The 24,484-nt window shown below is 38.0% G+C and overlaps 8 protein-coding genes and 1 non-coding gene across 14 annotated transcripts in view; 3 read left to right on the top strand and 6 right to left on the bottom strand.

Annotated features, from left to right (window-relative positions):
* Window positions 1-179: 179 nt before the first annotated feature.
* LOC103843426 (L-ascorbate peroxidase 1, cytosolic) lies at window positions 180-2,415 on the bottom strand. Of its 3 annotated transcripts, none has more exons than XM_009120156.3 (8): window positions 2,188-2,270; window positions 1,907-2,030; window positions 1,586-1,826; window positions 977-1,111; window positions 815-894; window positions 620-722; window positions 476-534; window positions 180-383 (listed from the first exon to the last, which is right to left on the bottom strand). In XM_009120156.3, exons 2-8 carry the CDS (start codon window positions 2,023-2,025, stop codon window positions 368-370), a joined length of 753 nt encoding a protein of 250 aa, XP_009118404.1. In that variant the 5' UTR covers window positions 2,026-2,030; window positions 2,188-2,270; the 3' UTR covers window positions 180-367. The 3 variants fall into 3 exon arrangements, with proteins under 3 accessions (XP_009118404.1, XP_009118405.1, XP_009118402.1); XM_009120157.3 differs by having other exon boundaries at window positions 1,907-2,025; window positions 2,188-2,262; XM_009120154.2 differs by having other exon boundaries at window positions 193-383; window positions 1,907-2,037; window positions 2,188-2,415.
* Window positions 1,494-11,245, bottom strand: LOC103843432 (39S ribosomal protein L47, mitochondrial). Of its 2 annotated transcripts, XR_004451380.1 has the most exons (5): window positions 11,142-11,245; window positions 10,843-11,030; window positions 10,477-10,634; window positions 10,111-10,323; window positions 1,494-1,505 (listed from the first exon to the last, which is right to left on the bottom strand). XR_004451380.1 is itself a non-coding variant. In XM_009120166.3 (4 exons), exons 2-4 carry the CDS (start codon window positions 11,015-11,017, stop codon window positions 10,216-10,218), a joined length of 441 nt encoding a protein of 146 aa, XP_009118414.1. In that variant the 5' UTR covers window positions 11,018-11,030; window positions 11,142-11,245; the 3' UTR covers window positions 9,984-10,215. The 2 variants fall into 2 exon arrangements, 1 of the variants encoding a protein (XP_009118414.1); XM_009120166.3 differs by lacking the exon at window positions 1,494-1,505 and having other exon boundaries at window positions 9,984-10,323.
* On the top strand, window positions 2,684-5,750 carry LOC103843431 (mitogen-activated protein kinase 13). Its single transcript, XM_009120165.3, has 6 exons — window positions 2,684-3,661; window positions 3,734-3,863; window positions 3,930-4,067; window positions 4,595-4,927; window positions 5,007-5,190; window positions 5,275-5,750. The coding sequence occupies exons 1-6, from the start codon at window positions 3,519-3,521 to the stop codon at window positions 5,460-5,462; spliced, it is 1,116 nt and encodes a 371-aa protein (XP_009118413.1). The 5' UTR covers window positions 2,684-3,518; the 3' UTR covers window positions 5,463-5,750.
* LOC103843433 (probable serine/threonine-protein kinase PBL5) lies at window positions 6,235-10,286 on the top strand. 2 transcript variants are annotated; one of them, XR_004451379.1, is made up of 6 exons: window positions 6,235-7,383; window positions 8,017-8,255; window positions 8,336-8,525; window positions 8,598-8,989; window positions 9,432-9,807; window positions 9,962-10,286. XR_004451379.1 is itself a non-coding variant. In XM_009120168.2 (5 exons), exons 1-5 carry the CDS (start codon window positions 7,236-7,238, stop codon window positions 9,732-9,734), a joined length of 1,272 nt encoding a protein of 423 aa, XP_009118416.1. In that variant the 5' UTR covers window positions 6,235-7,235; the 3' UTR covers window positions 9,735-10,192. The 2 variants fall into 2 exon arrangements, 1 of the variants encoding a protein (XP_009118416.1); XM_009120168.2 differs by having other exon boundaries at window positions 9,432-10,192.
* A 112-nt stretch (window positions 11,246-11,357) lies between the features above and the next one.
* The window catches only part of LOC103843434 (histone H4), a 47,077-nt gene continuing 33,950 nt past the window's right edge, over window positions 11,358-24,484 (top strand). Inside the window, exons 1-3 of one of the 2 annotated variants that reach the window (XR_004451382.1) lie at window positions 11,358-11,482; window positions 11,651-12,077; window positions 17,933-17,940. Coding sequence is in view for 1 of the 2 variants with exons in the window: in XM_009120169.3 (XP_009118417.1) it covers window positions 11,677-11,988 (312 nt within the window). In the remaining variant the exon portion in view is untranslated. Of the gene's footprint in view, window positions 11,483-11,650; window positions 12,178-17,932; window positions 17,941-24,484 lie in introns of those variants that run through there. The other variant, XM_009120169.3, reaches the window with a different exon arrangement.
* On the bottom strand, window positions 12,351-16,445 carry LOC103843435 (calcium-transporting ATPase 4, endoplasmic reticulum-type). Its single transcript, XM_009120170.3, has 8 exons — window positions 15,042-16,445; window positions 14,876-14,948; window positions 14,660-14,781; window positions 14,276-14,557; window positions 13,825-14,202; window positions 13,607-13,716; window positions 13,278-13,506; window positions 12,351-13,197 (listed from the first exon to the last, which is right to left on the bottom strand). The coding sequence occupies exons 1-8, from the start codon at window positions 16,443-16,445 to the stop codon at window positions 12,613-12,615; spliced, it is 3,183 nt and encodes a 1,060-aa protein (XP_009118418.2). The 3' UTR covers window positions 12,351-12,612.
* On the bottom strand, window positions 19,177-21,154 carry LOC103843436 (glutelin type-D 1-like). Its single transcript, XM_009120171.3, has 3 exons — window positions 20,799-21,154; window positions 19,614-20,334; window positions 19,177-19,541 (listed from the first exon to the last, which is right to left on the bottom strand). Exons 1-3 carry the CDS (start codon window positions 20,992-20,994, stop codon window positions 19,388-19,390), a joined length of 1,071 nt encoding a protein of 356 aa, XP_009118419.2. The 5' UTR covers window positions 20,995-21,154; the 3' UTR covers window positions 19,177-19,387.
* TRNAH-GUG lies at window positions 22,024-22,095 on the bottom strand. The gene has a single exon. It is a non-coding gene; the product is annotated as a tRNA-His (tRNA).
* Window positions 22,509-23,593, bottom strand: LOC103843437 (40S ribosomal protein S15a-1). The gene is made up of 4 exons (XM_009120172.3): window positions 23,485-23,593; window positions 23,166-23,326; window positions 22,912-23,072; window positions 22,509-22,814 (listed from the first exon to the last, which is right to left on the bottom strand). The coding sequence occupies exons 2-4, from the start codon at window positions 23,296-23,298 to the stop codon at window positions 22,716-22,718; spliced, it is 393 nt and encodes a 130-aa protein (XP_009118420.1). The 5' UTR covers window positions 23,299-23,326; window positions 23,485-23,593; the 3' UTR covers window positions 22,509-22,715.

Consider the following 24,484-nt stretch of genomic DNA (forward strand, 5'->3'; position numbering starts at 1 on the left):
AAAAAGCCACATCAAAACCGAAGCCAGAGATCTCATAAAGACGCAATGGCATATGAATATGGTTCCCTGAATGTTATTGCACCCACCAATGCTTAAGTTCATGAAACTTTAGATGGTTTACTAATTTGTTAATTTTGTTAGGGTTAATCACTAGAGCAGGTTTAAAATTTGCAAAAAACTTAGCACAAGAGATTTAATAATGAGAGAAATTGGTTTATTAGAATATGTTTTAACCAGCAAAAGCGCAACAGATGTGAGTCAAAATCACAACACCGCCTAAAAGAACACAAATCCACGAGTACATTAAGCAAACAAATGACAAAAGTCAAATGCAATGCAAACTCTCCCACGACACACATGTCACAGCTTAAGCATCAGCAAACCTGCAACCAACAGAAGATTTCAAACTCAGAATCTTAACACCATTCAATTTACATTTACTTCCTACTCTTAACTAAAATTCATAAACACGTACCCGAGCTCAGAAAGCTTCAAGTGTGCCTCAGCGTAATCAGCGAAAAATGCTTCTTCATCCTGTTCACATTATAACAATCAAACATTTAGTTCCATACACCAACTCAATGAAAAGAAAAAAAGTTTAGAGAGAAGGGATGCATACAGCAGCGTATTTCTCAACAAGAGGACGGAACACAGGATCATCCAACAAAGCCTTGTCGGAAACAAGCTGAAGAAGACCTTCCTTCTCACCGCTCAAGAGCTCCCTGGTAAGATACATAATACACATTATCAGTTAATAAACATATCAGCATTGATTCCATGAATAAATCAAAACCTGTAAGATGGAGATACTCACTTGAAGTAAGAGTTGTCGAAAATAAGAGGGTTTGAAGTCCATGCACCTTCGAAGCCAGACCTATCCTTGTGGCACCTTCCCTGTGATGCAATCATTCATTCATCAACAATTTGTAGATTGAAACCAAGAAAAAAAATTTCTTTCTAGTGATAATATACGAACCAGTGTGTGGGCGCCAGATAAAGCGACAATGTCCTTGTCAGATAAACCCATCTGCTTTGTAAACACCTGTCTCAAGTGGTCACATCCCTTTGTAGCATCAGGGAGACGTCCCTCTGGTGGTGGCTGAGGCTTGTCCTGAAACCAATATGTAAATATTAGTATTACAAAATAGGCATGCTGGTTCGGTTAGTTCGGATTATTCAGTTTGGATAGTTCAATTTTCGGTTAGTTTGGTTCAATATAAATCTTATCGAATTAACCCGAAATAAAGTTTCTTCGGTTTTCTAAAATCCTACCAAAGTTTCCGATTTCGGTTAAAATCTGGTTTAATTTTGTTAAAATTTCGGAGATTCAAATAATTCCGGTTAAATTTGGTTAGTTCGATTTGGGTTTCCAGAAAAAAAAACAAAGTAACCAATTGCCGAACCCAACCAAAATCGAAGGTTTTAGAAAACCTACCGAATTAAACCGACCTTCTAACCGAACTAACCAAAATTTCAGTTCAGTTCGGACATTTCGGTTCAAAATCCTAGGCCTAATACATTATCACTAGTCATCTCTACATTTTTCTCGATCCATTGAAAATACAAATCTGGAGCAAAGACTAACCTCTCTTCCAGGGTGGAAAGGAATCTCAGGACCACCAGTAACCTCAACAGCCACAACACCAGCAAGCTGATGGAAATCAGCAAAGGAGATGGTAGAGAACTGCTCTCTGATAGGCTCCAACAGCCTAAGAGCAATGTGGATCCCACTGTTAGCTCCGTGACCTTGCTCAGCATCAAACCTCATCGTTCCAAAAGGACCACCAGTCCTTGACGCACAATCAAATGTTCCAGCAGAGTGCCATCTAAACCACAAAAGAAAGATCAGACACAACCACACATATACTACTTGTCAAAACAAAACCACGGTTTAGAGATTACTTACGCGAGACGGACCATGATAGGTGCACAGTTCTTCTCAGCGATCAAACCTCTGAGCTTCCTCTTGCACTTCTCAATAGCCTTCTGGTAATCTTCGCTCACTGTTGGGTAGCTCTTCGTCATCTTCGCTAAAATCTAGATCCAATCAAATAACATACATAACTCAACACGACCCTAACTACATCCAACCAATGATAGTTAATGTTGACTAAAGTCAACGACAGCAAGAGATCGAAGATCTAGCTAGTCATAACGATCATAAACGGAGAAGGGTTTTTGTTTTACCTTTTGGGAAATTGGTGGCTGGCACGAGGTGAACACGAGTACTTTTTGTCTGAAGCGTTGAGGAGACGGAAAGTACAAGAGAATATATAGGGTTCTTGTCTGAAGAGGAGGGATGTTCTATTATTAGATGCCGTTAGATAACGGACATCGTGTGGTCAATATTAATTAACGGGATTGACGGTGAGGATTTAATGAAGGGTTGAGAATGGACGGTTGGGATATTGGGGTTGGTGGAGTATAGGTGGGAAAAGAATAATATTCTATAGTCAAGAGTTTCTATTGGATGAAACATGCTTCCGTGTTTAACGGGCCCACTAAAATATCAAAACGCGTCGGTTTTCGATTTCGTTGGTGAGTGAATTGACTAGAATAGCCTCGGGGTGTGGAACATGCGGACATGTTTGTTAGAGGTTTTTTGGTTATTTCGGTTGTCAGAAGGTGTGAACGCGTTTCTCGCACAAGTAGATTCCATTGGACTGTAAGGAAAATGATGACGTCACATAGGACCAAAAACGATAGGTTTTAAGGTTTTTCATTTCTCACCCGACACCCATCATATGTTTATAAAGTTTTTAATTATGGGTCGGTTCGCTTTCGGTTTACTCTGGGTTAGAAGTCCTGAACCAGGTTCATTGATAACTTTTGTGTGTGGTTACTGAGGCTAAACTGTTAACTTTAGCTGCATGGTTGTGTGTGGTTTGGTTCTCGAATCATTATGCGCTAGAGCATTTGACCATTAAGTGTTTGTTTCAGTCCTTGGACACTTAAAATTGAGAAGTAGCATTTCTCTAGTCTATGCTGTTTCTTGAGGTTCATAAACATTTCACTCGCTGACTGAGGATGGACTAAGATATCTTGGAAGGCATGTGTCACGATGTTTGAACTTTAATGCACACAAGGGAGCTGTGACATTGTAGGTTTGAGGATATTGAAATGTAAACTTAGTTTCATATCATTTTGGATTAGGACTTAGTTTTCTTTTTTTAAACACAATTAGGACTTAGTTTTGTTGTTGTTTTTAACGTTGGGATTCCATTAGAAATCTAAGTAACTGTGAAAATAAGTGAGCTAGGGACACATTGACCCACGAGTATAGTGGTTTTACTTAGTTATGTAGAAGTCGGCATAACGTTGAATAGTAACTCTGATTCAAATTTCAAAAATTAAATAGAAAGTTGTTGTCTATATTTGGCCCACCAAAAGCAAAAGGTGCCACCATTTTCCCTCCTCTACTCCTACTTTGTCTTTTATATAAGGCAACAGCTAGCAGCTACTTGAGTGATGAAACAGTCTCAAAACTTGTCTTGAATCCGAGTTCTTACAAAGCAGAGATGGAGAACGTGGAAGATGGAGGAATCTTGACATACAATGGTAGATATGTTATGTATAACGTCCTCGGTAACCTTTTTGAGCTCTCTTCAAAATACATTCCTCCTATTCAACCTGTGGGTCGAGGTGCCTATGGTATTGTCTGGTAAGTTTTTTATCTTTCTTTTTCATTCTTGTAGCCAATCTTTTTCTTCATACCTTTTGTTCTGGTTTTCAGCTGTGCTACAAACTCAGAGACAAACGAAGAGGTTGCTATAAAGAAGATAGCAAACGCTTTTGACAACAGAGTTGATGCTAAAAGAACTCTCCGGGAGATCAAACTCCTTTGCCACATGGATCACGATAATGTAATCTCTTTTTGACTAATACCATTTCATTTATAGTTGAAGTATCATGTTTATAATGCTACACAGGTTATCAAAATGAAAGATATAATCGAGCCACCAGAGAAAGATAGGTTTGAAGATGTGTATATTGTTTATGAATTGATGGATACCGATTTGCACCAGATCATAAGATCTACTCAAACTCTGACCGATGACCATTGTCAGGTTAGTGTTCCTAAACTATACTGACGGCCAGTGTCAGATTTATAATCAGAGCATGAGCATTTTAGCTGCTGATATATGAAGAACCAAACTGAAATGGTCAAAAACGAAACCGGACCGAAACCCCCAGATACCGAAAGGTTCCTATATTCATATATCCAAAATATTCAAACTGAAAACGAACAAATACCCGAATATACATAAATATTAATTATATATACATATAAGTAGCCACATATATATAGTTTTTAAAATTATAGTAAAATATATATAAGTATTTGCAAAAAAAAAACGAATTATCCAAACTATCTGAAATCATTTAAATATTTTTATCCAAAATATCTGAAAGAACTTGAAATATCCGAGTTTTTAATTTATATCATCTGAATTACGAGATATTTGACCCAAAATATCTGATATTTTATCTGAATTATCAGTGATGATCACTGAAACATTTACAATTGGAGCTATAATTTGGTCACATAATATTTTCTACCATTTGAAATTGTTATTATGTATTTTTTTCCTAGTTCTTCCTATACCAAATATTGCGAGGCTTGAAGTACATACACTCTGCAAATGTACTACACCGCGACTTGAAACCGAGCAACTTGGTTCTAAACACGAGTTGTGATCTTAAAATATGTGATTTTGGACTTGCAAGAACGTCAACAGAGACAGACATGATGACTGAATATGTAGTAACAAGATGGTACCGTGCACCGGAACTGCTTCTCAACTGCTCGGAGTACACAGGATCTATTGATATTTGGTCTGTTGGTTGCATTTTCATGGAGATACTCAGAAGAGAAACGCTTTTCCCTGGTAAAGATTATGTTCAACAGCTGAAACTTATCACTGAGGTAAACCCTTGGAAACATATTATCGTTTTATTATGTGAGTGTGTGTGTGTTAAAGGCATTTCTCTGTTCATGTTTTTAGCTCATAGGTTCACCAGAGGAGTCTGATCTTGACTTCTTGAGAAGTGATAATGCGAGAAAGTACTTGAAACAACTCCCACGAGTTCAAAAACAATCATTCAGAGAAAATTTCCCTGATATTTCTCCAATGGCTTTAGATCTTGCTGAGAAGATGCTTGTTTTTGATCCTTCCAAACGCATCACAGGTGCATTTTGTTTATGTTTCAATGATATAAATGGAAATCTGTAAGTAGAGTTTGTAATAGTAACAAGATGTTTAAATGTGAAAGTGGAGGAAGCATTGAAGCATCCTTATTTGGCTAGTCTCCATGAGATCAATGAAGAACCAACGTGTCCTTCTCCTTTTAGCTTTGACTTTGAGGAGTCAACTTTGGATGAACAAGACATCAAGGAACTTATCTGGAGAGAGTCTTTACACTTCAAGAATAAGCAATCTCCCACGATTCAAGACACTTGAAGTATGATTAAATGTCTTGGAACAAGTGAAAATAGCTGGTAAAATTCTATTGTGTGTGTTTTGTTTGATGGTGATTGTGCAAGCCAACGAAAGTGAGAAGTTTTGTGTGTGTTATATATGCATTTACTAAAACGTTATACACATCAATTCATGTTAAACTTGATGAAGCAGAGCAGCTATAAATTTATAAAAAATTATGTAATTTGTATTATAAATAAATAAATTAATTGATGGTATAGAAGTTTTTTGGGATAAACTTTATTATTAAATAAATCTTTATTCATGCAACTTTCTCTGTTTTTTAATTGTCAACTGCTCTGTTTTAGTATATACTATGTCAATCTATGCAGGAAAGTAATATTCACGCTTTGTATACTATTTGGTGATTTGGTATATAATTTACAAATTGGAAAGAAAAAAAAAACAAGCAAGTCAAGTGAACAAACGTGAAAACATATATTTATGAAACCGAATTGCTACAAAAGTCAATCACGGCTTAGTTTTATGAATGCCGGTTCCAAAAGTTAATCATATAAATATTTTAATAGACTATATGTTGCTAGGTGTTTCAAAAAAAAAGACTATATGTTGCTTTCTTAATTAAATAAATTGAGCTGCCAAAATAATTTCTGATGTAAAGTATCTTCTTACTAACGTTTCAAACAAATGTAGGAAGCATCTAGATCGAAGTAAGAAACTAATTTAAACTTCTCTTTCACCTCAACGTTGATTAAAAATTTGAGATATTAATACAGTCCAAGTCTTAATCAAAGATCAAGAATTGACTAGAGTTTTATATGCTGAATTGATGAACAATTACGATTAGGGAGATGATCAACTAATATCGTTATACTTAACCCTTACATAAATTGACAAACGTATTCACAGTTGTTGACGTTGTTGTCATATCAACTTATCAATTGTGTGTTTCTGTACGTAAATATGGTGGATAAAGTCATCAAATCATGTCCATATGTTGTTTTCAGTGTTTGAACAAAGAAAAAATGTTGTTGCGAGTGTTGTTTTTTCGACAATTTATTTTGTTGGTATATGTTTTTTTCACGGAAGAACAATTACGTACGATACATACATGATGTACTGCTGCATACATAGCACTATAGATTACATTAGAAATCCACACCAGAATAGGATGTACCAAGAAAAGCTGATTATGGTTTCCGTATAAACCAATAGTAATATGACGATATATGCTTTACGTATGTTCGTTGGACGTAGGTGAAGATGTGGAGGATAAAATTATTAATCAAGATGTGACAAAATCATTCACTCAAAGCCATGCATGGCTCAGTTTTTATCTTTAAAAAAACAATCCATAGCTCAGCGGCCACGTCAGATTGACGGTGGTCTGCTTCGAACCGCCGGGAGTAGACGACAAACTAACGTTGACCAAACTCAAACTATTATGTGACTTTCGTGGCGCCTCTTCAACATTTGCCGCACGTTTCTCTAGTGCTCAAGAAAGAAGCGTGCGTTTGTCTTGACGTGGCTTATTCAAATAGAGGCGTATTATAATGGTCCCATGAACCTCGCCGTAGCTGATAATTCTCCGTTTATTACACTATAAATATAAAAAAAGGCATAGCTTTCTCTGTTTGTCACTAAAAAGCTCCCTCTTTATCTCTCCTCCCTTTTCTCAATTCTTCTTCTTCCCCCGCTTCTTTTTTTTTCGTCACTTTTCTCTTGACTTCCGGTGTTGGGTTTCTGATTTTCCGACGAGGAAGAGTAAGGGAAGATTAAAAGAACAATCTTTCTATGATGGGTTGTTTCGGCTGCAGTGAGAAACCGAGCAAACGATCGGAGACCAACAAAGGGAGAAACAAGGATACTCTGAGAAATAAGAACACCATCGGCTGTAGCAGCATCACTAATAAGCGAGATGATCAGACTCACCCCTGTTCAGGTACCGAGTGACTTATACCTCTTTTTTTTTACTCTGCTCCAGAAGCTCTTTTGTATTTGTTGAACTGGTCATGGTTCAATAATATAGTTCCACTTGATCAAATCTGGTTTAATAACCTCGTTTAGTTTAGTATGTTTCTAGTGTATAAATTTAAAAATAATATTAATAAATATGATACACAATTTAAAATATTAATAAATTTAAAACATAAAACATTATAAATATAAATTAGTTTTATGTTTTATAAGGATATGTTATTGATTTTTGATATTTTTAATGAATTTTATCAGTTGAATAATTATGAGATTTAATCCGGCTAAGTGACCGGTTCATGAATGAACCAATTATTAGCCAAATCTGGTGGTCAAAGCAGATTCAACCATCGGGTCGGTCCGGTCTTAAAAACACTTCATGTTATCTGTATTGTTACATTGTTTATATGTTCAGATGCATGTTGCCATATTACTTTAGGTTTTGTGTTCTCGTGGAGGGGACACATGTCAAAATTGTTTTATTTTTATTTTGAGCCTGCTGCCTTTGGTATTCGAATCTTTACTTGGTTTGTATTCTCACCGTATCTATTATAGTTTGTCACATGACAACTGGTTAATTGTTTCTTTCCATGTGTTATAGATTCGTCAAAAGTCAGTCCATATCGAGATGTAAACAATGAAGGAGTTGGTAAGGCGGAGGATCAGCTAGCTCTTGACGTGAAGCGTTTGAATCTAAATGACCAAGCCACAGGGAAGAAACCACAGACTTTTACATTCCAAGAACTTGCAGCTGCCACAGGGAACTTCAGTTCGGATTGTTTTCTTGGCGAAGGAGGTTTTGGCAAAGTTTTCAAGGGAAAACTCGAGAAACTTGATCAGGTACTCCCACTAGTGTGAAGGAAACTTCTCTTTTATCTGTGATTCTCAGAGTTCTGAACAGTATGGAGTGTTCTTGCTAGGTTGTTGCTATCAAGCAACTCGACCGTAACGGGCCTCAAGGAATCAGGGAGTTTGTGGTTGAGGTATTGACATTAAGTCTTGCTGACCATCCCAACCTCGTGAAGCTTATAGGGTTTTGCGCGGAGGGTGATCAGAGACTATTGGTCTACGAGTACATGCCTCTAGGATCTCTTGAAGACCATCTACATGGTATGTTGTAACTCAAAGAATCATGTGATGTGACACTCTGTGAGTTTAACTTTTTTTTTTTACTGTTTACAGATCTCCCTCCTGGTAAAAAACCACTAGATTGGAACACTCGGATGAAAATAGCAGCTGGTGCAGCAAGAGGTCTGGAGTATCTGCACGATAGAATGAAGCCACCTGTGATCTACCGTGATCTCAAGTGCTCGAATATATTGCTTGGTGAAGATTATCATCCCAAACTATCAGACTTTGGGCTGGCTAAAGTTGGACCAAGCGGGGATAAAACGCATGTCTCCACAAGGGTTATGGGAACGTACGGATACTGTGCTCCTGACTACGCTATGACGGGTCAGCTCACGTTTAAATCCGACATATACAGTTTTGGAGTAGTGCTTCTTGAGCTTATCACTGGAAGGAAAGCGATTGATACTACAAGACCGCGTAAGGATCAGAACTTGGTCGGATGGGTATGTTCTTTCTCTTAGCTGCGTCTCTCAATGATCTTTGCTGAGACAACAACAACTAGGGATGGGATTTTAAACCAAACCGGACCCGCCTAACCAAACCAATATTTTCGGTTAGTCCAGTTAGGATTTTGGTAGGATTTTTATTTAAAAAAATTGGTTTTCGGCAATCTGTTACTTTGTTTTTAAAAAAAAGTTATGACCAAACCATAACAAATACTAAACCGAACTAATCGAAATTAACCTAATTTATCGAAAATTTTGACGAAATTAAACTTGTTTTAACCGGAATGAGAAAGCTCGGTAAGATTTTCAAAAAACCAAATTAACCGAATACAAAACCGAATTTTATTGCAGGTTAATTCAGTAAAAGCTGTGTTGAACTGAGCAAACTGAACTGCCCGAACCCGCATGCCTAACAACACGCTCATTTTGTTCTTTACAGGCACGACCGTTATTCAAAGACAGGAGGAACTTCCCGAAAATGGTTGACCCGTTGCTTCAGGGACAATACCCTGTGAGAGGATTGTACCAAGCACTTGCAATATCAGCAATGTGTGTTCAAGAGCAGCCGAGCATGAGGCCTGTTGTATCCGATGTAGTGTCGGCTCTCAACTTCTTAGCCTCTTCTAAATATGATCCAACCAGTCCTAGCAGCAGCAGGCGAAGGAAGAACACTTATAGAGATGATGAAGAGAAAAGACGGGACCTCTCGAAAGAAACAGAATCTGAAGGACATCAAATCTAGTTTTTGTCTTCACCATGACAAATGGTGGTCACATGTATAAAAATACAAAACAGTAAGATTTTTAACATCTCTATTGTATGGATGTACATTTTGACTCGGCTTCTGTATGTATATAGCATGAGTCTATAGAACAAACCATTGTTACGGGATATTATTAAACCAAAAAGATATATACTTTGCAAGTTCTCCCGCGCAAAGCCGTTAAGAGAGCTGAACGAATAACCATTTTGCTATGCTCACGATACGGAGTTTGCGGTTTATAACGAACACTGAAGGAAAATAAACACCAACCATGGTTTTACAGAAACAGTGCATACAGCTACCGAACGAGCATTTTCAACTGCCAGACACAACCAATAGACCAGTTCCAAAGGACAAATATCAATTATTCTTGAATGCGATTTGTTACTACTTACTCCCTAACGCGAACTGACTCAAAAGCTTGCTGCTCGGTTGACAAAAGAAGCAAGCACCAAGGGGATCACATAGCATTGACCATTCTCTTCATCTCGGCTGATCTTCTGGGATCCGGTTCTTCAATCGCTCTCTCTGTCAGCACATGCTTTATCCGGCACATTGATCTCCTCACCTACAAAAAGAGATTCACACAAACTTAAGAGCTGACGATATATTTTTTTTTACAAGGTTCAAGAAGTACAAAACCATTTTCGTCAACAAAAGATTCGTACTTCCTTTTCATAAAACATTCATCAATTTGTCAACAACTTAATTGGAATAGTACCTTGGGAATGCGTTCAGGGTTAGGAAACATCATGTTCTGAGCTTGAAGCATCTGACGCTGAGTCATCAACATGTTCTTCTCTTTGAGAAGAACGTACCAGAGCTTCTGAAGATCATCCCATGACTTGAGCCGCAGTTCTGAAGCTTTCCATCCTCGACCTAACACACCAAACATGGTTACAAATCTAATTAAACAAAATTGTTATATCTAAATATTCAGATTATACAATGAAAAGATTTCACTACAATCACAAGCCACGATAAATTACTTCCTCACTTGTTAGTTCATTTCGTGAACAATCCCACAAACCGTAGAACATAAACAGAAAGCAGCTACTTCAATGGAGAGACAAGGAAAGGAACTAACCGTAGACAACAGGTTTGTCTTCGTCCTGGCTTCTATCGAACTCAAAGAACTCTTCAAGAGGGTTCTTAGCAACCCTAGCAGTCGAAGCAGCAGCAGCTGCTGCAGTAGTTGACTCCGATCTCGCTGATGCAGCCGCCGCCAAGAACCTCCTCCCGATAAATCTCGTGAGAAACATCGTAACAAGATGCCTACATCAGATTCGATACAACAAAATGCTAATCGGATTATGTAAAAGTTGTATACAAATTGTCACAGTTCCTAACAACTAAACCGGATGTGTAGCTACAGTAAGAACTCACCGGAAATAGAGAACGGGAGTGCAAATGACGGCGACGATCACGGCCACAGAGAAATGGAAACCCTCCTCGGCGTTTTTCGAAGGTAAGGTATATTTAGGGCCCAATACGAACTTTTGGTGATATATGAGCCCAACACAGGCCCAATAAGGTTGGTATATCGAAGGAATATGAAATCCACGTCATCGATCCGTTCTATTACTCTTAACGAATGTAACAGCCAATCAACGATCGGCATGAAAAGCACGCGGATCGTCTCTGTTGTTATATACACTTTACATTCACCGTTCTTTGTCATACCGTCGTCAATCTCATTTTGCTATCCTCTCCGATCGATTTTTCAGGTATCGTCTTCTTCTTCTTCTTCCTCGTGTTTCTGCAATTATCCGATTCGTTTTGCAGGTTTCATATTAAATCGAGTTTCATTTCAGATAAATATGAATTGATTAGGATTTGGGAATCTAGGGTTTCTTGATTCCTGATTGGTTTCTTCTTTGGTTTTGGTTCTTAAGGTCTTTTGAAAACTAACTGAGGAGAGATGTCGGGAAGAGGAAAGGGAGGAAAGGGATTGGGAAAGGGAGGAGCGAAGAGGCACAGGAAGGTGCTGAGGGATAACATCCAAGGTATCACCAAGCCTGCCATCCGTCGTCTTGCTCGCAGAGGAGGTGTCAAGCGTATTAGCGGACTCATCTACGAGGAGACAAGAGGAGTCCTCAAGATCTTTCTCGAGAATGTCATCCGCGACGCTGTTACCTACACCGAGCACGCTAGGAGGAAGACTGTTACGGCTATGGATGTGGTTTACGCGTTGAAGAGGCAAGGACGTACTCTCTACGGTTTCGGCGGTTAATCAAAGATTGTGATTTTTAGGAGATGGGATTAGTGTTACGGGTTATCTGGGAGTGTATTGTTTCTGTTATCCAATTTGATTAGTGAAAAGTAAAAACAAAGAGTTAGCTTTTGTGCTAGGTCTTGTAGCCAATGTGATCGATTGTTAAATGAAAGAATCTTTGAACTAATATCATCTCAAATTCATTTTCATTATTTGAGCATTGCGAAGATTGCATTTGATACTGTGTTTATTTCAATACTGCATAGGGTTGTGGGTAACCATAACTGTAATGGTCAATGAACTATGCTCTGAGTTTGTAACCTGAATCAAAACACTCGTCAAGCTATTCAAAAGAATAACCATATTGTTCTATTATTAGATTAAAAACGCATAACTACAAGTTACGATGAGGTTGAAACATTCATCTTTTCATTACAGACTGTGTTGGAGAACCACATGTTAACGAACCAAAATGAGATCCAAGTGACGAACATTTTTATCAATCAAAAGATATCGTTTGGAAAATTTAAAATAACCAACGAAGCTGACTTTGAGTTAAGCGCAACAAAGTGAATATTTCAGCTAAAACTAAGAGTCTTAAACTCTAAATAATACGCCTTCGTTCCTTTATAATCCTTCCTACTACTCCGTCTTTTGCTTGGCAGAGGGAGTGCGAGGTGAGTAACGGTATCCACTGGTCAACCTCCCTACAAACTTGAGAACTTCATCTATCAGAATCACAGGAAGCGACACCGCCAACACCAGCAGCCACTCGTTCAAACTCAGCGGCACTATCCCAAACACCTGCGCCAAGAAGGGCACGTACAGTATCACAAAATGCAGCCCAAACGACACCGCCATCGCCAAGAGCAGCCACCGGTTCACCCACGGCGGCATCGTCACTAGGCTCCCGTCCTCCGAGAGCGCGTTCAGTGAGTTGAACATCTCAATCGCCACCAACACCGAGAGGGAGAGCGTGGACGCTTTGATCTTCCCCTGATGGAAGTACTCGCACGGGTTTGACTCGAAGGAGAATGTCTGAGAGCCGGCTGTGAATGGTGAGACTTTGAAGCCTTCCCATGATGAGCACTGCCCCCAGTGAGCTAGCTGTGAGTAGCTCACAAGGCTGTGACCGTCTTGGCTCAGGTCTATGCCCATGAAGCTGCTGTGTGTGTACCATATGATGAATACTCCCACCGTCGCTACTCCCACGTACATACCAATCACCTGTAGACAAAAGTTAACCCACATTATTAATCAAGAGTTTCAAAAAAACAAGTGAGAAGAATGTGTGTGTTGCTGCATACCAGATAGCGGAAGAGGATCCAGGCAGTGATAAGCGAGTCATCGCTTCTGCGAGGAGGCTTCTTCATGATATCCTTGTCAGGGGGATTGAATCCCAAAGCCGTAGCTGGAGGACCGTCTGTTACGAGATTCACCCACAGAAGCTGAACTGGGATCATGCCTTCTGGGATTCCAAGTGCAGCTGTCAAGAATATCGATGCAACCTCACCAATGTTGGAAGAGATCATGTACCTTTTTTATTCATCACCATATAGTCAGAGATTGATAGGATCAGTATATGTTACTACATAACTCGAGCCTTTCTATAAAAAGTAACTAACAGAAGACTCACCTGATGAAAGCCTTCATGTTGTTATAGATGGACCTGCCTTCACCAACAGCTGCCACAATAGTGCTGAAGTTATCATCTGCTAACACCATGTCTGATGCCTCCTTTGCTACCTGCAAGAAATAACCTCAGAGCTTTAGAAAGCTGATAGAGCCATAATCATCCCGTTTCATAAAACCGAAATAAATCGTTCTTGCAGAAGAGATGAGAGAGACATGTACCTCTGTGCCAGAGATACCCATAGCCACACCTATATCAGCCAACTTAAGTGCAGGAGCATCATTGACTCCATCTCCAGTCATGGCAACCACTTCTCCATCTTCTTTGAGCAACCTAACAATCTCTTGCTTGTGCATTGGTTCAGCTCTAGAGAACAAGATCCCTCCACTTTGCCTCAGATGATTCTTCTGATCTTTAACATCCATAAACTCTTTCCCAGTCAAGCTTCTCGAGGAGATATCTTCATCTGCCTCAAACACTCCAATCTCACGGCAGATTGCTTCCGCGGTGCTCTTGTTGTCTCCAGTTATGACCATGACTCGGATACCTGCTGTTCTGCAGTCTGCAATGGCTTGACGCACCTCTTTCCTCGGAGGATCCTTCAAAAAACATTGAAAAAGTTAGAGCATGAATCAATGACCAAAGAAGAAATAAGAAGGAACTAAAACTCACCCTTAGACCAACAAAGCCAACAAATGTTAGATTGGACTCAATAGAAGAATAATTGGATGGGTTGAGGAGTTGCTGGTGAGCAGGATGGTCTTCGCTGCCATCATAAGTAGCGAAGTCTGATGGAACATCAGAGTAGGCGAATCCGAGACACCTTAATGCACTCATGGACATATCATGTAGGCTTTGTAGAATAAGGTCCCTTGAGTACTGGTCAAGCTCTTGAGTTGAACCATCAAGTAACTGAATATGCGTACTCCTTTCCAATACATTCTCAACGGCACCCTACACACAAAATTCAAAACCGGTCTCTTAGTAGCTGAAGAAAAGAGTGGACAAAGGATTCTTTCAACTAAAGCACACGCCACATAGAATGATAGAACAGACCTTGACCAGTAACAGTTTCGTTCCTGAGCTGGAATCCACCATAACTCCCATTGATTTCCTGTCTCGGTCGAACTCAAGAGTGGCAATCCGTTGCTCTAGTTCACTCCATAACCGACAACAACCTTCAGTAATGTAAATAAAAGGTTATATACAGGAGTTTCTTGTATCTGAAAAAAGTGGAAAACATGAGAAACAAATATAACCAATTACACATACCTAAGACATTGCCATCAGCCAAAGATGAAGCTTTATCAGCTCCTTCAGGGAATCCCATTTTCTCAACTAAAACCTGCTCAAAGAAAATAAATGCAGATTAACACTTGACAGCCTATGAAGCTTGAAAACATAGAGCAGAAGAAGTATACTTAGTAGACTGTTATACCTTCAAAGCTGCCTCAGTAGGCATGCCCCTAGCAACAAACTGATTCTCAGATTTCTCAACATCAGCATCATTACAAATAGCAGCAATTTTGGCAATCATCTGAAGATTTGTATCCATCCTACCCACAGGCCAATCTTCAATCTTCCCATCTCGTGGATCAAAAGAAGTCCCCTCAACATTAAAAGACCGAAGAGTCCCAACTCTAGAACCCATAGCAACAAGCTTCGAAACAGCCATCTGATTAGTCGTCAAAGTTCCAGTTTTATCAGAGCATATCACAGTTGTGCAGCCAAGTGTCTCCACACTAGGCAACTTCCTAACCAGAGCGTTCTTCTGAGCCATCTTCCGTGTCCCAAGAGCCAAACATGTCGTAATAACAGCTGGAAGACCTTCTGGAATGGCAGCAACAGCTAACGCAACAGCAATCTCGAAGTAGTACGTGCACTTCTCAAATGAGAACTTAAAGTTTCTCGGCCAGCCATCAACATACTCCCAGGAGAGAAAGTATTTAACGTTGATGAGCCAAACCAACGCGCAGATTAAACCAATGATCATCGTCAGCGCCTCTCCGAACTCGTTGAGTTTCTTCTTCAGAGGAGTGTCTTCCTCGTGCTGCGCAGCTTCTTGAATCTGCGAGTGCACCCTCCCAATCTCGGTACTCATACCAGTGTGAGTAACCAAACAAACACAGCTCCCGTTAACAACCGTCGTCCCTGCAAACACCATACATTTCTTCCCCTGAATATCAGCATTCTCCTCCACAGGCTTTGTAGTCTTACTAACCGCCTCGCTCTCTCCCGTCAAAGATCCCTGCTCGACTCTCAGCGTGGAGCTGATCAGCCTCACCACACGCATATCCGCAGGGACCTTATCACCCACCCTGAGCTCCACAACGTCCCCAGGAACAAGCTCCTTAGCAGGCAAGCTAGACAGCTTAACCCCGTCGCGCGTCACAGTCGCCTGCTGAGACTGAATCTCCTTCAAAGCCTCCAAGGCCTTCTCAGCATTAGTCTCTTGCCAGATCCCAACAATGGCATTCACAATCAAGATCAAGAAGATCACAAGCGGCTCAACAAAAGCAGTGATCCCCATCTCCCCGCCTTCATCACCATCCACAAAGGCCAACACAAACGAAACAACAGCAGCGGCCAAGAGAATACGAACCAAAGTATCATTAAACTGCTCCAGAATCAGCTTCAAAAGCGATGTCCCCTCAGGCTTCTCTAACTCGTTCAAACCGTAGATCTGATGACGTGTCAACACCTCACTGCTACTTAACCCTCTCTCAACGCTAACACCGAAGTGCTCTTCGCATTCTCTAACGTCTTTGCCCCAAGCGGGGAAAGTATCCAACTTTAACGGTTCTGAGCCGTTAGATTGCTTATCTTCACCGCCTTTCCCCATTAGATCGGATCAGACTTTGAAGGATCGTAAGAGATCGCGACGCTCACCAGAATCGGAGATCGTACGCTCCTCTCTCCAGATACTTCTCTTATTCTATGGGGAAGAGAATTGAATATTAAGTATATTCTTTTTCGAGTTTAATGGCTTGTAATGAGAGAGTATATATCGCTTTCAAGTTGAACACGATCTCCTTAAGTTTATTTTGCAGTTAAGCCCTTGTATTCTCTTCTCATTCGTAATGTCATTGTTCTTTTTTACTTTACTTAAGGGGCTCAAATTATAAATTATGTATTTGTTGGGGGTGTTATGTTAATATGGATAAGCTTTTCTTAGTGTAGTGTGTAGAGGTATACGATTTGTGATGCGAATATTTTGCTTTTCAGGGAATGGGTTATGCCACGTCGTTTCGACACGTGGGGAGTTTTTATTGGTTGAAGGAAATAACAAGTTGCTTTTCTAAAGTAATGTGAGATTTTATTTTTTTTTTGGGACAAAATAATGTGAGAAAAGTTGTTTTCCCTGATTTGCTGAGTTGAACTTGAATGATAAATTCTATAAATAAAATAAAATAATTTTGCAAATGTTTAACCATTGGTATTGATTGTTGAATAAATTAAAGAAATATATAAGCCAATACAAAGTGAGTATAATGTCTCTGTTATTTTGCAGATGATATTTATTCTAGTATTACAAAATATACAGATAGACTATAAGTTCATAGCAAGTGAGCTAGCTTTTCTTTCAGGATTTAAAATTTAAAATTATTTTGTTATTAGTATCATAGTGTTTAGGACTAGGAGGAAGTGGTTTCAGTTTTTTAAAAAAATTATACTATTGTTGAGCCTCTAAAGACTTTCTTAATTGATTGGGCTGAGAACCTATCGTGAATAAAATTATGGTCTAAGACAAAATTTAAAATAACACATATATGAAAAATTGACTCGAGTCTTCAACTATGTAAAATAATTATTTCAAGTTCATGAAAACACCACACAGGAAAAAAAAGTGACAGTATAAATTATACTAAAAATTTGGAATGAATCTGCATAGAAAATTATCAAATTATCATACAAAACTAGTAGGAATAAGTAGGCAATATGTTGATAACTTGCTTCCATTATTTCACCGACCGTATGCAATCTAACGAACGAAGATACTTCTCCATTTTGAATAGATGTAAACCAGACCATGTTTTTTTTTTTTTTTTAGAATTAAACGTTTTAATATATACAAGTCTTCTAGCAGGAGAGATGTTACCATTTTAAAATTAAGAATATATATAAGACCCTAAAACTTATTGGTCGTTATATATAATTGCTGTCAAACTCAAAACAACAAAAAAGTAGTTTGTATACACTATTGGAAATAATGTCTAGTATTTTCTATTCCAAGTTAGTATTTTCTTGGAAATCTGTTACTAACATACTGCTATAGTTATGATCTTAAACCATAATTTTGCGTAATTGTTTATTACTACACTAGAGAAGCTTTTCTCGTCAAACGAAGACATCCTAAACCATAATCAAGAAAAATAAAAATAAACGACCGCTTACCAATCACGTCTGAGTATACTGTATATATACATACACAAGTTGATTAATAAAAGACCAGACGCCAATATGTCAATAGAGAAACTACTACAAATATCTAAGTCTTCTTCCATATCTGTTCGTATATTTTCTCACATTGGTAAAATAGACGGTCGACACGACTCTAATGGATACCAGTTTTCTTCTCATCGTCCTCTTAGTTCTCGTTTCTATCTCTGTCACTTCCGGATATTCTCTTTCCACAAGAGATGCTGTCTTAAAGTAAGAAGAAAGACCAACCTCAGAATCCTATTTTCACTTGTTTCACATGTCTCAAACTACTTACATAGTGTTATGTTTTTTTTTCTGTTTAGAAAGTACGATGATGAATCATATTCTAGGGCTTCGAGTGAGAAAGTACCGTCTATGGTCGACGTTAAAGATCTAAAAGCTCGAAATCTTCAAGCTCTAGTCGTTGTGAATAAAGCTTCTAGGGGCCGGAGTAATAAAAGCTAGCTTTTCTACATTAAATCAAAGTTTAGTAAAATATTTAGTACGTTAACTAAATTTGATATGATAATACAAAAAAAATTGCAGGTTTTCTGAAGAGAAAACACAACAGTAATAAAGTAGGATCACTGGACGTTTTAACTTTTGTCGGAATCATAATCTTAGCTGTTATAGTTACCGGCGTGATCATCGCTTTTCTATACAATCTCTATCATGTGCTCAAAACAAAAAACACTCAAAGTGTTGGTGGACAAGGTAAGCTTATTACAATCTATATAGACTACTTATTTGTTACATAACGAAATGCTATTAAACTCTTTTTGAATGCACGTTTAGGAGAAGTGGTAGCGGGCCATGAAACGGACGAGAAGATGGAAACAGTTACCATGAGTCCTGATGCAGGAAAACGTTCAAACGGTGATACCAACGTTTGATACCAAGCGTTTGAAACGTTTATTCTTAAACTCGTTCGTTAGATCTCTCATCTCTATAATCTTTTTCTTTGTTGGATTTTGTTGTAAGTTGGTATAATATCTTATATATTATCAAAATAATAAGTGTCACATAGATATAAAAATGCTTCAAAAATTAATTTAAAATACATTATGCACTGCCTATAACGGCAGCCTATTATTGTAACGGCTACTCCCGTATATATCCATCTATATACATTCTGAACACAATCTATCCCATTATGATGAGGATGATATGGGTTTTAAATTTAATTGTGCGGTTCTATTCGAACGCAAACGTTGAAAACGTTTGCAAGTAACAAATGTAAAATAGGGACTTTATATGTCTTTTATTTCAATAAAAACTTAACAAAAAGAACAAGAACACAAGGAGAGACTAAAAACAACAATTAAAGATAAGATGGTTCTTGTTCTCCTCTCTTCTGCTTCTTCACTTGGAAGGAGGGAAGAAAATTGCATCCGAAGTCCTCTTCGAGCGGAACAACTGCTCCACCTCTGGATCAACCTTAAACGCAGCCTGTAAAACCTCTGGAGACAAAGCCTTCCACACAGATGTCCTCCCAGCCAAGTGTGTGAAAATTGGACTATAAACACAAAAACAAACGTTTAGTTTAATTCAATTGAAAAAAAGAAAGGGTAAGGAATCATGTTCTTACTCAGGAGTAGTCACAATGGAGAACCAAGACATGCCCTCAGGATCAGCAATCTTTGAAACCACAAAGAACCTTGGAACAATGAAGAGAGAACCAGCAGTGATATGAGTTTCAAGAACTCTTTTCCCATCAGCACCAACCACTTGAACTCTTCCACTCCCACCAACAATGTAAGTCACCTGAAGAGCCGAGTCACAAGAGAAACCAGGCGAACACATGGAATGTCCATCAATCTGAACAAGATCAGCTCCAAACCCAACCTCCCCAACAAGAGGAAGGTTCTTGGTGTTCAAGACAACGACTCTCCCACCGTCCTTGATGTCAACATCAAGAGGAGCCTCCAAACAGTTAATCACAAACCCATCACGGTCCTCTACCTTGGGTTGTGGCATCTTGAAATCCTCACCGAGCTTCACAATGCCTTTGCCTGTTTGAGAACCGACGAGTGTCTTCACTGTGGTCTCATCTAAATCCCAAGCTCTGCCTACGAACTCAGTGGAGAAACCGGTGAAGATTCCGTTTGAGCCGGTGAGGTAGAAGTCGGTGAACTGTCCTGCTTTGTGTGCCTTGTGGGTTTCACCGAGGAAGAGGATTTCAAGGTCAGCTTCCTCACTGTTGAACCACCATGTGACCACACCGAAGGGGAGAGCAATAGAGTCACCTTTCTTGATGGCGATCACCTTCTCCTCCTTCTCAGGGAGGACAATTCCAGCCGTTCCAGATCCTGAAACATGAATCACAAATGTAAATAACTATCTTTCGATAAAATTTTGATATTGACCCCTCAATTTTTCTTTAAAAAGATAATATATATAAATAGGTCTTAATTTTTTTAAACTTTTACTAATTATTTATGGCCAAAATCTTAGACCTGGTCCAATTTTTTTTTAAACTTTTAGTAATTATTAAAACTTTTACTAATTATTAAAACTTTTTAAAGCATAATGAACCACCGTTACAAAAAAAAACAGGTCCTACTTACAAACACACAAGTTATTAGATCAACCTAGGGTTATGTTTTGGCATACACTATCACTATGTAATCTATTTGACTTATATTACGGTTTAGGGATCATAATTTCACTTGTAAAATTTCTTCAAAATGAAATCAATCAAACATATTATACAAAACGGCATGATACACACAAAAAGTTGACAAGATAGGACAAAAAGAGATAGAATCCTAACCTTGAAGAACATAGGCAACCTTAGGGGAATCGGAGTAACGAGGAACAGCGAAGCCATACTGCTTAAGAGCAAGCTTTGCGGCTCCAATGTTACCCTCTTTAAGCATCGGCAACTCTTCGGGGCACCATGCAGAGTAAGATCCGCCATCTCCTCCGTACACTTGCTTCGGCAACTTTGGTGTAAGATCCAACTCCATCGTTTCAACTTTTCTCTAAAAAACTCAAAGATCGGTGACGGAAAGAGCAATGAAAAGATGTGGTGAAGAGTGTATGTTTGATATGAGCAGTGAATGAGATGCGACACGTATATATACAAGAGAGGAGGAGGGTCAATGCGTTACGAGAGGCGGTATGATTTACTTTGTGATAACTATTGCATTTAATGTTTTAATTCAAAGTTAATCCATTTCTTTATATCCACGATCTTATCATTTATTTTATTTCCATATTTTGTAAATTTTGATATTGACTCTCGCGAATAATGATACTTTCACAGATATTTCAGATTTGTCCATCACGTTCTCATTTTATTTGAATAAATCTTACTGAAAAGTGCTGTATTATTGGATGAACCGGATCCTTAATATATGGTAGATTTCAATCTTTGACCTTATTTGTTTTCAATTTGGTCATCCTAATATTATGTTTTCCTTTTTTTTAGATCTTAGGATAGGATTAAGGGTGAAATGAAGAAATATTATCTTAACTTGTCGTTTGTTTATTTTACATAATTTCTGATTCTATAATTACTCCGATTTTTTTCTAAGAATGGGGAATCTGCTGACTGGACTTTAATTATCTACGTTTCTTTACGGATTTATCCAATAATACAATTGGTAACAGTCTGTTCAAACAAAAAGACAGTCTGTAAACACAACTTTGAAATCTTTTTCTACTTAATCCAAACGAAAAACGTGACGGATTAGTTTAAACTTTAATGATAGAACACTGGAAGATCACTTACTGGTATCAAAATCTTTTTATCCATTGATTATTGATTATACAAATCTACATATTCCTCCTAACGATTAGTTTTCCTTCTCTGGCAGAAAAAATGTTCCATGTAAACACAAATATATTGGCCCAGCAGTACCATTGTTTCTTATTGCAGAAAACCAACTATAAAACTATAAGACCATATAAAATATGTACCGGCCCAGCAGTGTATTCTTTAATAACCAGAATTCCAATTATAGGCCCATAAGAAAATAAAATATGTTTAAAAATGTGGCTGCTGGGATTCGAGCCCAGGTCTCCACGGCCACAACGTGGAATTCTTACCACTAAACTACAGCCACATGAGTGTCAACGTAAATTACATAACAAAACAATTACATTCCAGTTATCACAATTATTCGTTCATTGATGAGAACAAGTTCATGTAACGTTAATTATTATCTCCAAAACTGTATTAGTCCATTGCTTAAATTTTATCTTTAGCTGGCATATAGAAGGTTTCTTGGTCTTAACGAATTAACAAGTTCTATCATCTACAGTATCTGACGTCTTAAACCGGATCGTTTACGAAATACAGTAATGAAAGATGTTGGTGGATACTAGATCAACTGGCCATGTAAAATGATAAGTGTTCAATAACAACACGTCATTAATAGATTGTTATGATCAGAACAAGTGTACATACGTAAGCCTGCCAAACTTTTGTTTACATTGATTAACATTACAGACAAGCCTTCATATACTTGCCAAACGGTCTGCATTTAAGTCATTCTCATTGATATGAATAAGAAAGGTGCTAGACTTAGACTAAAACTGGAGACTTGAGATAGTTGTTGTCCGAATGAAACTTTAAATAACTCGAGACAAGAGCAATTTTAACCACTATCCAACCAAAAGTTACCACAAAATTCAAAAGAGGAAAAAAAAAAAACAAAGAGTAATTGATTCAGAATAAAACATATCAATAGAAGAAGCCGAGGACCTTGCCTCCGACATTCTTCCTCCTGGCTTCTTCATGGTCCATAATACCCGCGGAGGTAGTCAGAACGATGTAACCAAACTGCACATTTCAGTAAATGAAAACCCATTAGTAACTCGAGTTAAGTAATTCTATTTCCCACGCTAGACAAAAAAAGAGGACAAGAAGAACGAATTACCTGTCGGGAAGGAAGCAAACGAGCAGTCCAACCTTCAATCTCCTTGACACCAACATCAAAACGTGGACTGATAACGCCACACTTGTTCAACCTTCCGTTCAATTCCACAACAATCTTGCCGGATCGATGGTCATCCACATACTCAAACTCACCAATGTAACCTGAGTGATATAACCAAACAACCTAAGTAACGAAACTCTCAATAATATATCTATTAATTAAAATGGTGGTGAGGGAGAAGAAAAAAAACAAACCGTGCTTCTGCATGACGATAAGAAACTTGATGATGACTTTGGAGGAAGGCCTGATCATGACCTGCCTCTTGCCTCGTTTCTCAGCATTGTACATGCTCTTGAGCGCATCGTTGAGCACACTGATTCTCACCATTTTTCCTTTTCCTCCTAAAGCTCAAAGCCTGGTAACAAAATCACACAAATGACAAAGGAAATTGGAAGCTAAGACTAACTAATTCGCTGTCAACAAGCTCAATCGATAAACTAAAGCAAAGATCAAATGAGCTTTCGCTCATTTCTCTATATGAAGAACACGAGAGTGGGGGGGGGAGAGTGGTACCTTAGATTTGGCAGCTCGAGAGGCAGGTCGTCGCTCAGTGACGGAGAAGAAAGCGAAGTGAGGAAGAAGAGAGAGGGAGTGCTAGGGTTTTCTTTTCGATTTTTATACTAAAGAATATTAACTAAAACGCTGCGTTTCTGAGCTTCCTTTAAGGCCCAATGGGCTTATTCAGTTGGATCACTAGTAATTTTACGGATATTGAAGAGATTTATGGGCTTGTTATAATTGTTTTGAACAGAGTCCAATTTGATCTCGCAATTTCATCTAATTGGAGTTACTGAAATGAACATTTGATCTTGCAATTTCACGTAACTGGAGTTACTGAAATGGAGGAATTAAAGATTTAGTTGTAAACTTTTATCTAAAGTAATCTCATGTCACATTCAGGACATAAGCATCAGATTTAGGTGAACCAACACTAAACTATAACTAGATTTTGACCCGTGCCCCCGCACGGGTGTTGGATTTAACTTGCGTTCAATGTAAATTTATAAACCATTATTTTATAAAATGTCCTTTTATATTTTTATGTTTTGTAAAATATATTTAGAGTAGAATATATTATATTATAATATCGATGTTTGATAATAATTTTTTATCTGTACGTAATATTATATTTGTAATTTTATAACTTGATGCAATTTGATGTAATTGTAATATTCAAATATTAACCTATTGATTTTTTTGTTTATTTATTTAAAATGATTTAATTTTTTACAGTAGGTTTTTATGAATTATTATTAATTTTATGATATTTGTTTTTCTTGAAAATTGTATTGTAGCAAATTAATATATACTATATTTTACAGTTTGTGTTTTAATTTTTGTAAAAAAGAAATAATAATTCATTGTAATTAATTTAATTTTTTTGATTTTAAGTGAAACGGCAGATTTGTAAATAAGAAAGAAATGCAATAGCTAAATGTGCAAATAAAAAATATATTTAATTTGCTATCCGTATTTCCAAACAATTCTCATTTAATCTGCTATCTAAGTTTCC

This window comes from Brassica rapa, chromosome A09, assembly GCF_000309985.2.
Source record: "Brassica rapa cultivar Chiifu-401-42 chromosome A09, CAAS_Brap_v3.01, whole genome shotgun sequence".
NCBI lineage: Eukaryota > Viridiplantae > Streptophyta > Magnoliopsida > Brassicales > Brassicaceae > Brassica > Brassica rapa.